Genomic DNA, 16630 nt, shown 5'->3' with positions numbered 1-16630 from the left:
GGAGTCTAAGTCCTGCAGATCTCCGAGCTGGGGATACCACCCTGGAAAATGCTTTCCAAGATCAGTGTGCTCTGTGAGGGAGAGGAAAGAGCTGGCTAGGGCAGTTGATCTCAAATCTGGGGAACCGGGTTCGAGTCTCGTCAATGATGCTCAACATCCTGTAATTCTGGGCAAATCCCTTAATCGCCCTGTGCCTAACAAAAATGATTGTGTCCTTCTGTAACATAACTGGTGCTCATGTAAAGTGCCCAATATAAAAAAAACTCTGGGGGACTTTCAGCAGAGGAGAGAAGGGGCCTCTGTGGTGCCCTGTGCAGGCCGAACCCCTGACTGAGGATTGGAACTGGAGTAATCTAGCCACTCCCACCTGTGGGGAGGATCAAAGGAACTTACCGTCTAACCAGAAGAAGCGCCAGGGACATCCAACTGCTGTACCTTCAGAGCCGCAAGTGCTACTCAACTTCAGCTGCTACAGCTCTCTACAGCATCTGCGACTGAAACTCTCCCGGAGATGCCGGTCGTGCCACCCCTGCAGGAGCTGGAAGGTCCCAGGGTAACTTAATCTGCCACATAGCACTTTTGACTTCTAAAGGAGTCGGAGTTCTAAGACTACTGTCGTTGCTGAACGTACTTGGAGTTGTGAGCCTGTGTTCACCCACTTGCATCTACCTCCTACCCCCGAGCAGTCTTGGACTGGTTGAGCCACGCTACTACTGAACGTCAAGTGCTAAAGGGGTACTTGACCCAGTTTCTTAGGCTCCATAGTAAGTCGGATCCTGGGTCATCAGGAGTAAAAGGCCTCAACCCTCACGGTTAAGCCCAGTAGCTTCTTCTTGCCCCGTGGCCTTCTAAAACAGGTTCTGACACCTTCTTACAAGTTGATCGAAGGTTCAACAGTGTCTAAATCACAACTTTAGAGAGCCAACAAAGGACTGGGAATGAACACAAATTCTGCAATTATCTGGAAAAATCAAGCCTGTCCCCGTCATTCACCCAACACATGAGAGACCTAAAAACAACTCCTGTTCCTACAAGATCCACATCCACACAACCTATTGTACTTTGCAAACCTTGCAGAGACACAAATTAGGGAGATTTCAAGGACATCTCATGTGGTTGGTTTCCCCCATGGAAAGCAGCACATCACAACAGGATTTTCGCTTGATAACCAGCAGCAATATGGCATGAAAAAGACAACCTATCTCCTATGTTCGTTTTAGTTCGGTCGCATCTCCTGTCCATATCTTTTATTACTACATAACTTCCTTTCAATGAAATGAATTAACCCTTTAGTCCTCATGCAGACATATGACAGGTTAATTAACATGGGCATAGGAGGATTTGCTTGAAATTATATATTGGTCAGATGTTGAATGCCATTAACACACACTCTGGTGCAAAGACAGTGGAGACAAACGAGCCTGTCTGCCGTGTCTACATTGCTACCTGGAGAGCACATCCTAATTTGGTAAGATTTGCATGTTTGATCATTGGTCTGTTCCATTGCACAACCTCAAATGGCAGGCACACAAGACACAGCAATTTTTATACCAAACAAAGGGCTTACCAAAAAAGATTATAAACACATAGATGATCAGGAAAAACGAGAAGCTGATGGAAAAGTTCAGTGGGTTTGGTAAACTGATGCTAAACCTCCCAGTTTCATTGATGATTGGGATGGCTTGAATCACGGCAACAACTGTGAATAGAAGAAGGTTGTTAAAAAGTTGCAGACAATATAACACAGGGTTTGATTTACGATAACCACCACATAAAGATGAAAAACACCGTCTCTATTAAAAAATGGTTGAATAGCCCATTAATGCACCTATACATCTTTATGTCTAAACCAGATCCAATTATTACTCAAATGTCTGCCATGTTTGGCAGGATACAATTATTACTCAAATGTGGCTGCCATGTTTGACAGGATCGCAGATTGCTTAATAAACCAAATGGTTACTGGGGTACAGGACATGTTACACTTAACACACTGGAAGGTGTTTGTTTTTGTACCACTGGCTGATCTCTTGCTCTTGGGTTACTTGAGGTGGCATGTAGATGGGTCATTCGTAAAAGAAAAGAGCTTCTTTGATCAAATAGCTGTAACAATGCTTTAAAAAACTCTCCCATCCAACAGTTGGGGAGGGAATACAAGCGATCAATTGCACTCATTGTACACTCTACTGAATGATGTGGTTATGCAGTGTGCATCATACTCTAAACATCCTACTGACTTATCACAAGGTACAAATAAGGACTAGTGGTTCACACCTGATTAAAAGAACACTCACTTATTGACAAGACAAGCATAGAAATACTGGCGCATTAGTTACACTTTGGAAGGAAGGGCCAGTTAGAAGGCACAGTTTAGACATTGTAAGTCATAATTCCTCAAGGCCAGGACGGAGTTTCTGATGACTCATCTTTCCTCCCCATCAAACACTATACATAAGCTATTTGCAATTATGCACATGTTTCATTCACCATAATGTATCTCTAATGCGGCTCCTACCCAAGTAGTTTATGATTACTTTCTTTTTCCTCCCTCTTATCTTTGAATATATTAAAGATTGACAGCAGTGGCAAGATGCAAGTGGTGTTTGTTCGATTTCGGGAGGGCATGCTCAGATTACCCACCATCAAAGTAGTTGAGGTCACACCCTCTTGCACATAAAGTCAGGATCTCCCAATGATCCTTGCCCTAAAGCCAACTTAAAAAGAAACCTACTAATTCGTACTGTTGGCTCCCCTCAATGTGCGAGCACTAACTTCCAACTCTCCTCTGCCTTGTTGCCTGAGACCTGTAAGAAAGAGGTGGCAGCCCCTCCATTTAAGAAATCTGGACCGATCTAGAAGGCATTAAAATCTATTGGCCTATTATTAATGCTACAATCATCCCAAAACACCTGTCCAGATGGCTGCACAACCTCTGGAAACCACTAGGCATCTTGCGTGGTCCCCAGCAAGATTCTGTCCTAAACAAGGGTTCCTTGGCCCACTATGAATGAGCTGCTAGTATCCAAAAACAATGGGTTATTTTCCCCAACTATATGATGACCACAATTTATATATGGACTTGCAAGAGTTCACTCGGTTGGACATTTCACCGGACACTGGGTTGTGTTCTCCCCTTGTCCTTTTAACAGACGAGAATGCTTCCTTTGCTGTGGTATTGAGACAGGAAGTGGAGGCATTGCATTTACAAATGCCAACTATGGAAGTCAAAACTACCATACAGTCAAATGTTTTGCAACCAGGATAGATTTCACCCAAACCCTTACTTCCATTCAATTAAGCCCAGATTTGATATGCTAATGGGCAATTGGTCTAAACCTTGTCTCTGTACACCAGTGGAAAGGCCGGTTGCCAAAGGCAGGCGCTAGGTAATCTTGATTTCTTCATGCAACATCCTACACCAGAAGGTTTGGTGGTTCCGGTTTCCACCAGTATGGTGACCCCCCTCCCCCCCCCAATTCATTCCTTTCAACTCTGCCAGAGAGTCAAAACGAATCAAGACATTTGGGAAGTGGATGTTTTTCTCAGCCAATCTAGCGCCATGGTCAGTTAATGCCAGCTGCTTGCTAGGGCAATATACTCATGCCTAACCCTACATGGTTGGTAAGATTTTGCTGGCAGTCCCCGGAGAATTTCGGTTCAAATTAGCTCATACGATCCAGGTTGGTCAAAATGCTGTAAAATAAATAATCCACTCAGAACTGGACACTATAGACAGCTTGGGCAAAGCAGCTGGCACTAGCGAGGTGCTTCAGTGGCATGCTTGGATGAGATCCACAGACTTATCTGTTGATGTGAAAGCAGCTCTCTCTAATGGACATGCTGTTCAATGGATCGCGCCTGTTTGGTGAGACGGCTAACTCAGAGTTGGAAGCCTTTCAAGAAAGCTGGGCAACGTTGTATTCCCTAGGCCGTCTTACACCTGCGAGCCAGCATCCTCAACAAGTTCACCCCTTCTAAGGCTATTCCAGGGGACTGGCGTTCCGCCAAGTCCCACTGAATCTGCCAAATGCACCCCAGTTTTTTCGGGGTAAGGCACGGGCATCAAGCACACATCCAGGCCACCAGGGGCAATGAACTTCCCAGTTCCTGGTCCCCACGGGAACACCCTCCAAACCGCTTTAATTTGCACATGATTAGATAGTGGGAGACAGGATCAGATAGATCCTTCCTGGGTAGCAGAATATAACACCTGATGGGTGAGTTCTTGAGATCGTCCAAACAAGGCTATACCCCATCATTCCTTTTCGATCTGCTGCATCTTCCACCCACATCAGAACTTCTTCCAGAGGAGCACCTGTCCATCTTGCTTCAAGAAGTGTTGGCTCTTTTGAATGAAGCAGCCATAGAGAATTCCAGCTCCAGAAATAGGTACAGGCTTTTGCTCTTGCTATTTCCTCATGCAAAAGAAGAAAGACAGAGGACCTAGTCCCATTTTAGATCACTGCCTTCTAACCACCTTCTTGTGGAAGGAGAAATTGAAAATGCTCACAATGGCCCAACATCTGTTTGCCCTTGATCCAGGCCACTCGATGGTGGATACTGACCTGCAAGATGCCTGCTTTTACGTAATCGTCCTGCAGTTCCCAACGCTATTTGCAGTCTTCACATTAACCTCTTGGAGTTGCAGGCCATACACCTGGGGATGACAGCCTGTGTACCATCTATCAAAGGCAGGATGATTCAGGTTCTTACAGACAACACCATCGCCAGGTGGTAAGAAAACAAGCAAAGCGGGGTGGAGTCCTGTGCCAGGAGGTACTTTGTCTTTAGAACTGTCTCAAGCATCAGGGCATTCTCCTGTTGCAATCTTTGAACAGAGCCTGGCAGATCACGAATAGAGGTTACACCCAGAGGTGGCACAGGACATATTCCAGTGGGGAGAACTCTGGCTAGACGTTTTCTTCACTGACGAGAAAACACGTTGTCAAATGCTAGAGTTCCCATAGAAGGCTCTCTCTCTCTGGGGCACGTTCAAGCTAGTGTGGATCATGGAACTCTGGCACACCTTTCAGCTGCTGTCTCTCCTGCCTCTAGGTCTAAAGGAGATCAGAAAAGACTGGGCCAAATTGCAAACTCTCCTTAGACTGGTGGATGGGTTATCCTGCTGTGGTTATCAGAACTTGACTGAGTGATCCTTAGCCAGCCGGAAGCCTAACCTCTGTATTGGCCACTAGAACCTATAGTTAAACACAGATACATAACCCTTCCACTTGGTTTCGTTCATAAACCCTGTGATACCCCTCACCCCCTCCTTCTATCAGTACCTGCCAGACTGCCTAGAAATAGAACTGTACAATGCCAAGGGGCACTTCTGGAACACTAAATGGCAAACTACTTAGTAAAGAGGAAATGTGGGTGGTTGATCTTATACTCTCATTGATCGTTTATATTAGGGTGGGGTAGTTTTCTGTTCGCGCTACTGTTCATGACAGAATTGTGTTTCTAGGACTATGTGCTAAGACCTTTGCAAAACGACACTCGAAAGAATAGTAATATAACGGTTGATTATTATATTGTACCATATGGCACGGAGCTCTAAAAAACATCATAAAAAGATTTTCTTTTAAAAAGAATGGCAAAACCAAAGCCATCCTTGTGGCTCCAGATTGGGCTAGGAGAGCAGGATACCCGGACTTTCTTGACAAGAACATCTGTCCTCTGATCAGGCTACTGCTTCGGGAGGATCTCCTGTTGCAGCAGCAGGGCGGAAACCTGAGCAGTCTGCACCTCATTGGATAGAGATATAGTGGCGGCAGATGACTGCATTAGATCTTTTTTCAGAAGCTGCGAATGTCGTCCTGGTTGACTGGGGCCCTACAAAGTCTGTCTAAGCGGGCCGTTTGACAAGTTTTGGTCTGGTGCGCACCCGCAATACTGACCCACTGCAGCCCAAACTTCTTAATGTCCTACTGTTTGTTTGATCTCTCGACCAGCAAGGCCTGCTTCGGGCACTGGTAAATGTTATCCATAGTATCGTTGGCTCATCACGCAAGTAAACTCTAAGCTCTTTTGATGCAGTCACTTTGTTTCCTGGATAAAGTGCCACTGAGGACCAAGACTGACTTTTTCCATAAGTCGTGACTACTTTTCAAGTTAAGTAATCTATTACTCTCCCAATGTTCTTTGCTCCACTTTGCCCCTCGAAAGAGAAGGAGAGACCCCATCCTGAGTCCCAAAAGAGCTGTGTGCTTTTCCACTGATCATACCAAAGGCTATCGGGTGGACTATGTTGAGTTCTCTGTGACAAAGAAAACGTCTGTTATGCATTGGCCAAAAAAGCAGCCTCCAGAGGGATTGAGGGCCCATTCCACCAGGGCCAAGGCTGCTACCACTGGGTTGGCATGCCGAGTGCCTGTCCCTGGCTTCTATCATGCCATGACGTGGGCGTCAGTACACATGTACACAAAGCACTACTGCCTTGGCAGTTAGGTCAGAAGAGATATGCATTTCGTCCGTTTGGTCCTGCAGTACTTTTCGGTTTGAGCCATTCCACTGACCCACCATCTCAGGGGGCACTGCTTTGGAGTCTATGGTTCGAGTGAGGAATCTACAGTTAAAAGTATCCATCAGCCGAACAAGTTAGTTACCTTCAGTAGCGCTCTTTCTGGAGGATCACTACCAAACCACAAATAACTCACCACTCTTCCTCCTTCCCATTCTGTGGAATGGTCTCTTTTTCCTTCTAAAAAGTTACCAAATGAGTGATCTGCACACTGGTATTTCTGAAAGAAAGAAAAGGACACTGACATGCAGGGAAGGCATTATATGTGGCTCCATCATGACTTCTGTTGTTGAATGAAATTAATACCGAGCCGCAAGGGCCCACCTACCAGTGCACTGGTGCAATTCTACTAAAATCTTCTGGAACCAGTCTGGCACAGAGGGATATTCTAAAGGTGAGGAATATGAGGTTAGATAGAGTATCCACCAGGAAAAGCGTTAATGACGTTAAGTGCCTTGTTCAACAGGCCAGTTGACGAACGTTTAGTGTGTTTAATTTAAATGTCTAAAGTCATCATTGTCCTTTTCAGGTTATCGTGATCAATCCTTTGATATAAGTAGACCATGTAATCACTTGGAAAGATTTGTTCATTTTTTCAGCAAGCAGCCTGTCACAGACAACATTTTTGAAATTGAAATTGTTGCATCATAGCACTAATAGTCTGCTCTTGTGTTTCCATGAAATGTTCAGTACATTATTTAAGAGATCAAACAATGGTACTGCCTAGATGTAGAGATCAGTTGTCAAAAGCTGTCAGACCCCTTGCCACTGAGTGGTGCTGGAGTGGTGTGGAAGCGGTCGGGCTAGAGATCGGTGCAGCTTGTATCTCTCAGTGTGCTTTCCCGCCCACTGTGCTAAATCCCTCTTCCCCTTCTGTAGTCCTCAAAACTCTACTACTGCAACCGCAACAGTATCAGGCATGTGTGCCCTACCCTTCACCAGACAGTGTTAATACCTCCAATTCAAGTTTAATAGTTTGAACACCCAAACGGCGCACACCGTCCCAAGGTCTAAGAGAACTTAGGAACATAAAACACAAGCTCATGCCTAGAACATATGTAGGAGGGGTGCAAAAAGAGCTGTTAACAGATGTAGACTGCACCATAGCAGCTTAACATAGGGACCTGACTAACACAGAAGTAACTAACCAAGGCTCGCTACCCTTTCCTATTGGGTTGGAAAATGTCACAGACTCATACACCACTGACATACCGCAGCTATGGACAAAAGGAAGGGGATAACGCAGGTCGAATCACATGATTGTGCAGCCCCAGCCACAGCCCTAATCCTAGCCCCAGTGTCTCTACCCACCTTGAGTGGACAGCCCACTCAAAGAGGGCTTTAGGAAGAGGGCTGCACAAGGATTGGCAAAGCCCATACCCGACCTGTACGTAGAAATTCCCTTATCTGACCCAAGCAAATTTCTGTGAAGCCAGTGGAAATAAGCCTCGTGGTAAATTGATAACACAGCCAGTTAGCCTCAGACCACCAATCGCAAGAAAGTCTAACCACAAATATACGTGATTGCTAACATTGCTAACAGAGTATTTCCTCCGGAAAGACAGGCACTCACGAGACCTAACTTCTGATTCACATACTGCGGCAGCAACTGTAGTAAGTAGACTCAATAGGGTACCCTACCCCAGTGAGCGTCTAAACTTCTCCATGCAGAGAGAACCCCTCCTGCCCTCTACCGAAAGGTGACTACTTGATAATTGAGCTATCATCTGAAAGCATTTCTCACTGGACGCAAACCCAAGATCAACAGCTGCAGCCTGAACCCCAACTAACTCTAAAGGATAATTTAGTCTCCCTACCACATTTACTACTAGCACCAGCAGGAACTTGGCTAGATCTGCACTCACCAAGTCGCTTACGTCTACCGCTCTCGTCTCATCTTCATGCCAAACCGATATTTTGGCCACTGGAGGAAACCATGCGATCTGTAGGGCTCAAGCAAACCCACTGAGCTCCATAGAAGGGAGCCCGGATTTGGAGAGTATGCCTGAGGCCTTTGATAACCGTAACAATTTGGACAGTGGCACCCAACAGAGTGCCGCTGCCTTAACACACAACTAAAGTGCCGTTTCTAGAGTTCCCATGTTTCATAATGACTGGCTAACAACGGCGCTGAGTTTTAGGCAAGCTGAGGTCTTTAACTGTCACAAAGGAAAAGACCCACATGCTTTCAGGCAAATTCTGAGTAGAGCAACCTACTGGCTTCCATTAATTTTACCTTGATCGCTCAAATAAATTCCATGACATTGCAATCAGACAAGTTGGAGATACAATTTAATCTGATCAACACTTTAGCAACATCAATAACAAAGCTGGAACATAAACTAGACTCTCTGGACCTAGTGTTAGACCTCCTGGGATGGGGGAAACTACCTGCTCTTGCCGCCCAATAGTAGAGAAGCTGGTTACTCTGGCGTAAGTCCTATCCACCATGAGAACAGATTGGAAACATGCCTCCTACTGGCTGGTCAAGCCAAGTGCTGAACCCTCACACCCAGGGTTGGCTATTTTCGCAACTATGCCAGATACAGCCATACCATCAGCTTGATGCGAACCAGCTACCAGAGAGCAGCCTGACTTAATGGGCCACGCAGGCCCATGTCTAACCGCACTGGTCCCGGATGTGCTAACTGTCAGTGCAGGCACACCAAGAGAGAACTGAACTGTTTCTACCCACCACACTATGGCAACAAATGGCACACACTCTTCAAGTGCTACTCGTTGCACCAAAAGAGAGCCATTTGACCCGCCTGATCAACCTGGTCATGCAGGTCCATCGCTAACCACACCGATTTTGGACATTCCAACAATCGGTGATGGCATTCTTAGAGTGAACCCAACTGATTCCAACCACCACACAAAGACGACTAACAGTTGCCAATCCCCATGTGGTACACAAGGTACCGAAAGATTGCAAGACCATGAATGGACAAGACCGCTTTCAAAAAGATCAGGAAAAGATTTTAAAAAGCACAAAATAAAGCTGCAAAACACCAACAAGCCTGACAAAACCCAGTACCCCAAACCCAGGCAAACTTTGTGACAACCCAGTTACTCTGTATCCCATCTTCAAGGGAAACAATACTCTGAAGCAGGTAGCAGGAGCACAAGAAGTAATGCAACATCCAGAAAGCAGCTAACTGTACTCTGCGGTACCTCAAATCCCTGCAAACCCGTGTAACCATCAAGAGATCTCAGATCAAACCTCCTGAAGCAGTTTAAAAACAATCAAATATACCTCGGAAGATATCCTAGGTGTCAAATTTAAAAATCTGACCAACAGCAAGAGCAGAATCGAATCAACAATAGTAACACTTAAATCCCCCACATTAGTGGCTGATATTTTGACCACTAAAGAGACATTTGAAGAGTGGGGTATAGAGATGATGAAACTAGTGGCTCCCAAATAGCCTCATCCATTAAGGGCTTCAGGAGAACAGTCAAGGCCGCATGAACACCCACTCAGTATTGTCAAAGGGGCTGGAAACTCCCAACTTAACCTGTCTTACAATAAGTTTTGAATATCATGCTCCTACGCCAATCAAACAGGTCCAACAAGGAGAACAGCCATAGAAAACACTGATAGAATAAAACAAAGTAATAAAAGGGGCTGGCTGTCACCTACACTCTCGAGCAGCTCTAACAATCATTCCTAGTTCAAACAGCCACTCATGACAGGTAAACTCTAAGAAGAAACCCTTATACATCATGAGATGAGCTATCAAAGCTACCCCAATATCCTGCTGCCATGTCATTCAGCCAGATGGCTGAACTCTGTTTTCAGGAGACATGGGAAACCAGTCCCATTACAATCCTGGAATTTCATGGACTGCACCAAGCTGCTACACAAATGAATGTCTTTGGGAGACCCTCTGGTGGTCTCTTTATCTACCTAAGCCTGAGTGTGGACCTGAAAGTTAAAACCCTCCAAACCCAAGATGAAATGATCCAACTAGCCATCCTGGAAAGCATGTGTGTAAAGGATCAGCCTTTGAAGATCCTGCTTGTTAATGTATACTTCAACTGTTACGGAGCAGGACGCACAGACTGGCTGATCCAATTTCGGGATTCTCTTGAATCTGTGCTACGTGGAAACACAACTCTGGAAGTCTTCATATGTGGGGACTTTAATCAGCGCCACCTGGGAGCCTATCAATCAAATCAGGAAACAGCGAGCCGCGCTACCAATCCGCTTGCCATTCTTTTCAACAACAATAATCTAAAATCGATTGAGCATACAATGGAAAGCTCCCCTTCAGCCCCCAAACTCCAGAAATCTTTCAAGGGAATAAGCACAGTGGACTTTGTTTTCCCTACCGCAAAAATCTTCAACGCTCTAGTGAGCTTTGCAACGCCTTTAAAAGTGAGATCCAAAAGATTAGAAAATCTCAGGACAGTAACCGACTCAACCGGCGAGGAAAGATGGCACCTAATCAGAGGAATAAAATGGGGACTAGTAAACCTGCAGAAACTAAAATTATAGGAACCCTACAGAAGCCCGCAACTTAGGAACAAGAATCGAAAACTGTTATAGGTCAATTGGGTCTCAGCCCTTAACGAAATACACCATGCGCTTGGTAACATCCCTTTTGCCCATAGGATATTCTCCAACCCTTCACAGAAAAGAATAAAGCCACATATCACCATGAGTAAAGTGAAGACTTGCAGACTCCAAAAGGCCTGTCAAAAAGAACAAATAAAATCTATTAAAGACAAACTAAAAATAAGACTACAGATCGTAAATAAACAGCACAAACAGATGGTCTGGGCAGCAAAGCATGAGCAGGTGGAAATCGAATGGATGCAGGTATACACACTGATGGGCACGCAGACTTATAGAGGTAGCTTAAGAATATAACTAGCCCACCAGTAGCCAGAAAAATAATGTCATGACCGAATCGCAGTGGATCCAGCATGTAAAAAACCTATACACCTAAAAAACGACAGCAGACAATGAATCAGACGTTTCGAGTGGTCACCCAAAAACCCAAATCCCAGGGGCTCTGTTTAAAGATGACGTGGTCTCCAAAATTCTGAAGCAAATTAGAGAGACAGGTGCTCCCAGTCCAAATGGCATACCTGTCCAGGTGTCCAGGTTACTTACAGTTCCGCAGTAGCGATATGATAGATAAGTCCCTACACCCCACCAGTCGCTCACTGCACCCAACTACGTCAAAGCGCTAGTGGTAGACTAGGAGAAGAAGGGAAGAAAACAAAAGGGAATTGTTGACCAACAATCTCTGTTCAAGCACAGGATTCAGGGGTTTGAAGATACTCTAAAAGGAAAGGAAAAAATAATGTAGGTATTTGACAAACAGGGGAGGAGTATGTATTAATAAATGGTTATGTTTTCCTAAACTACCTCGTAATTTCCCTTCTTCCATTTGATCCTTGCGCAACTGGGTGGCTGATGTATCTAAAATCTTCTACATAAGTTTTGAGAATAGTCTCTGGAAGAGTCTTCAAGTAAGGGGTAAAGCAGTCCTTTTTATATTCATGCTAACTGATTAGGACTGAAAACTAGAACCGAAAAATATAATGATGTCCCCTTTTTATTTGCAGGGGTAAAAATAGAAGGCAACAAAAGGAAACTGGCCTTCACAGAAGAGGGTAACTCTGCAGATAAGGGCAACTCTGCAGATAAGTAAAGTGCTCTTTACATGTATTGATTTATTCGAGTCCAATATGAAGTGGGGAACTAAATTATTTTCTTTTGTTTCAATTTTCTTTTTATTCTAGGGACTATCAATTAAGGTTGTCCCAGGCACCGCCGCGACCCATGATCTACATGGGGGAACTAGAACTGACCGCTGCAGTCGTGAGAAATTGCTCCTGCCAATGGGATCAAGAAGAATCACCGCCGCAGCCCAAGATTAATTCAGGAGCAACTGGAACTAACCGCCGCAGCTGGAGTTGCGAGGAATTGCTGCCGCCGCAGGGACCACAAGAGAAGTCACCGCCATAATCGGAGTTGCCAGGAGACTTTGCAGCTGCTGGATTGGTCAAGGGAGATCACCACTGTGACCGGAGTTGAGGGAATTCATCACCGCTGCCGGCGTCAGACGATGCCACTGCTGCAGCCACCAAGACGATGAGGTAGGTACTGAAGAAAAGAAAAAACAGCCGAAGAACGCCAGAGAAGTGGCAGGATGCTGACGTTCAAAAACCGGAAGTACATCAATCAACGCTGACTTCCTTCAGAAACACTAGAAAGCGAAGCGTTCTGTGTTGGGAGCCAGGACTTTTTAGGTCTCGCGTGGCGTTGCAGCGCAAAGCGCCACTCTCCTCGGTGAGGTTTATTGTGAAGGAGGGTTTTCAGAAAAGGGCTTTAAGCACCACCCCTCATTTCCATTGGCTGGCGTCACAGTTTATGCTAAACGGTGGCCTGCCATTGGAAATTAGCTTTTTGGGTTGCTTCATTTTGGTCCGGCCCTCCAGACTTGATCGCCTGCTTGACGGCTGTCGTGAAGCAGTTTCTTATCTTTATGAGGCTGTTATCTAAACAAGCCGTGAGATCCAGTCCGGATGGGCCGTCCCAAAAGGTGACAGGGAGCCACGTGTTTAGTTTTGCATCGTGCTCTCACTTTAAAGTGAAAGCGCGATGCAAAAATAAACAGCGGGAATGGCGAGCGCTTGGTTTTCTTTTGTTGAGGGTCGCCCAGGAAGCATGGCGTGTATGGGGGATTCCTTTAGGAAAGAAGTTTCAAGTGTGAAATAACTGGGGTTTGAAGCGGCACCCCGGGAAATTGAACGTAGTTCTTATATAACCATACAAAGAGTGCCAAATTCCACGCTGCACGAATAATGATACGCTGACGTCATCAAAGAGATAAAATCCACTTCAGAAATTATAATGGAAACGCACAATTTTCAACTCACAACAGAAAGAATAAAATACCTCTTCAGTGTTATCGCACAGTTAATGTACTTTCTATTATTACAGCGCGGTCGGAGCACTTACACCCAGACTCCGGTTTCTGCCTTTTTACGGTGAGATTTTGTTCACGTTACGGCCCGAAAAAAAGCACACTAACTTCATATTATGGCAAAGCGAATACACATTTCCACGTTGTGGCGGTGTGAGCACACACTTGACGTATTGTCACATTATCGCACGCTGCGTGCACAGTTCATGGAGTCAGATGGAAAGCGCACACCATCCACACGAGGGTAGCGCACACAGCTCCCATTATACACAGACATGCAATCTGAGGAGAGCGATGCGAGAGGACAGCCCCCTCCCCCGCAGGCACCACGCGTGACCGTGCGCAGGCCGAGAGCTTAGTCTGGGCTGACGGGACAGAACAGTTATTACCTGCCCTTATTGCATTCCGGCTGCAGAGCTTTAGCTTCCAGGGAAATAGCTGCAGACAATTGAATCGCAGCGCTTTCCCCCATAGCGGCCGAGGGGCAGGGACGGGGATGTGGCGAGAGCGCTGACTGGCTTTCGCGTGTCCGTCGAGGGGTGAGAGGAAGGGGGGTTGGGGTGAGAGAAGGGCGGAGGTGTGCGCGCATGTCCCTGCCCCTCCAAATATCTGGAGCGGTATCATCCTAATGGCAGAGAATACGGCGCTAATGATTCAACCCGAAAAGGTAGCTCAATGGGTCAAGCGCACGCTGCAGAGATCTGTGTGGCTTGCAGATCACAGCTTTCGTGGCTCGTGACCGGTGTGGCTTTTCGTTCTTCTGGGGTCGCTCCAGCAAGAGCTCGCGATACGGAGCCTGGGTCACGCCATATAGGTGAGGCCTGCTCTATCGGTGAGAGCCCGACAGTAAAATAGAATATTCAGTTATCAGCGACCGGAAGCCACGGCACAGAGCCCAAGACCAACCCAGTCAGAGACATGCCGAGGTAAAGGTGACAGTGAAGTAATAAGGTCACGTCATTAGTGCTAGAATCGTGGTAACATGGTGGGGAGTGGGGGTGCAAAGTCATGGGGATGCGCCAGGCTTCCACAGCCCGTGCTCCCAGGCCAAAAGCAGTAAGGCGCTATATTGGGCCCTCAGCAGTAAGGTGCTATGACAGGCTGGTGAATGTTTGGTGAAATACACTCCCGAGTGAGTTTTTCGAGAACACGTCCGATATTATTCAATACAATGCACGCTAGCGCGGGGTCGCTTTCTGTAATAGCCACGCCGTGACTGACAGCTGCGCCCCTTTCCTAATAAATCCATGCAGCCCGCCGGCCTCAGGACCTCCACCACAAGAGGGCAACAGCGAGAGCATGCGGCCGCAGGTGATCCCTGGTCACACTGCAAGAAATGAAGCGCGGGCCGCGAATCACTGCAAGGACCTGACTGGAGAAAGAGGCAAGCCCAGGGTGATCTCCAGACAGCAGAGACAACGCCAAGAGGGTAGAACGCTGCACAAGACACTAATTGTCCGCAAAAAGTGTAAGCATACACGTAGAGCAAGTTATTCTGTCCAGTAGACAACCCTAACCTTGTACAGAAACACAGTCCCGACATGAAACAAGCCAACCGTGTACAGAAAACCACTACAGGCCTGACCAAGAAAGCACATCAGCTCCGCACCAGAAACCAACCCAACCCAGTGCAAAAAACGACTCAACTAGAAGACAAACTACATCGGACAGCTACAGAGGGAACCACAAAAACCAAGTGCAGAAAGCCACTTCATCCATATGCAAGAAACCACACTATCTATGGAGAAGAAGTCAGACTAGCTGTGCAGAAGTAACCCCCACTATGAGTGCTTAAGAAACCTCGCCAACCCTCCACGAGAAGTCACAGTAACCCTGAAGAAGTAACATTCCTAACCCTGAATAAGCCATACTAACTCACCATAAGAAACCACACTAGCCCGGAACAAACACTTCAACCCTGCATGAGAAACTAAACTATAACTGCAAACATGCATTTGCAATGCAATAGGTCTCGCATTTACACGAGTTTGAGCTATTGGCATTGTAAATGACAATGCCTTTTATTTGTGTTTTGGTTTTTAATACATAAATAAAAGGCATTGTCATTTACAATACCAACAGCTCAAAATCGCGTAAATGCGAGACCTATTACATTGCAAATGCTTGTTTTACCTCGCTGCCATTCATGCTGCCAAACGCAAAGCGGCAGGCACCACACCAGATCTTTAAAGAAGATTCAGACCTGTGTTATGCAATACTAACTCTGCTCTATCAAACCTGCCTAACGTCCACGCAATTGCCAGAGAGCTGGAGGGGTTCGATCTTGATTTCCATATACACGAAGGGCGACAAAAGGGTTCCATCCACTCACCGCATCATTGTCCTCCAGGACATTTAAGCCCAGGCTTACGCCTCTGTTCTATTGAAAGACCTGGAACACTGGGCAAAAGTGAATGACATAATTCCACTCAGTCAAATGGGCTTCAGGGCAGACTCTTTCACACTGGATAACATTGTGTCCCTTTCCTATTTAATCCACCGGGCAACGAACAACAAAAAACTCCCACTCTGTCTGTTTTGTGGATTACTCAGCCACCTTTGACCTCATTGACAGGAACAGCCTATGAAGGAAGCTTAGAGATTTGGGCATACCGAACAAACTTCTCCAGGCCATTATATCCCTATACACTTCTACATGGGTGCAGGTCAAGTAAACACCGACAGCGTTCACAAGGAAAATCCAGACAGATAATGGCCTTAAGCAAGGTTTTGTGCTTGCGCCCCCTGTTAGTCAATCTCTTTTTTGCAGACATGGGCGCAGCACTGAAACAAGTGAGCCTTATCCTGCCCAAAATTGGAAACATTAAGGTCTCAGTGCTCCAATACACCAATCACATCATTCTTTTGCACCACACTAAAGTAGGCTTACAGAAGACCCTCAATGCCTTGCACAAGTACAACCTGTATAATAAAATGGTGGCAAATGGCTCCAAGACCAAAGTACTAGCCTTCTGTAATTTAAACCAAAAAAATTAATTGCACATGGACCTTGGGTCCATTAACAATCAGAACAGCCGATGCCTATACCCACCTGTGTGTCTGGGTATCAACCAAAGGCGGTGCCAAAAAGCACCTGATATACACTGTGTCAAAGGCGGAATCAATAATAATCATGTGCAAATGAAACAATCCCCTGGAAAGC

At 46.0% G+C, this 16630-nt stretch overlaps 1 protein-coding gene across 2 annotated transcripts in view; it reads right to left on the bottom strand.

Moving 5' to 3' along the window:
* The window catches only part of HACD3 (3-hydroxyacyl-CoA dehydratase 3), a 309056-nt gene that overhangs the window by 28833 nt on the left and 263593 nt on the right, over positions 1-16630 (bottom strand). For both annotated transcript variants that reach the window (XM_085644589.1, XM_085644590.1), the window contains exon 10: positions 1568-1699. In XM_085644589.1, the coding sequence (XP_085500715.1) occupies positions 1568-1699 (132 nt within the window). The remainder of the gene's footprint in view (positions 1-1567; positions 1700-16630) is intronic.

The sequence above is a fragment of the Triturus cristatus genome, chromosome 3_1 (assembly GCF_964204655.1).
Source record: "Triturus cristatus chromosome 3_1, aTriCri1.1, whole genome shotgun sequence".
Classification (NCBI taxonomy): Eukaryota; Metazoa; Chordata; class Amphibia; order Caudata; family Salamandridae; genus Triturus; species Triturus cristatus.
The sequence above is the reverse complement of the archived record's forward strand: the minus strand, read 5'-3'. Positions and strand labels throughout refer to the sequence as shown.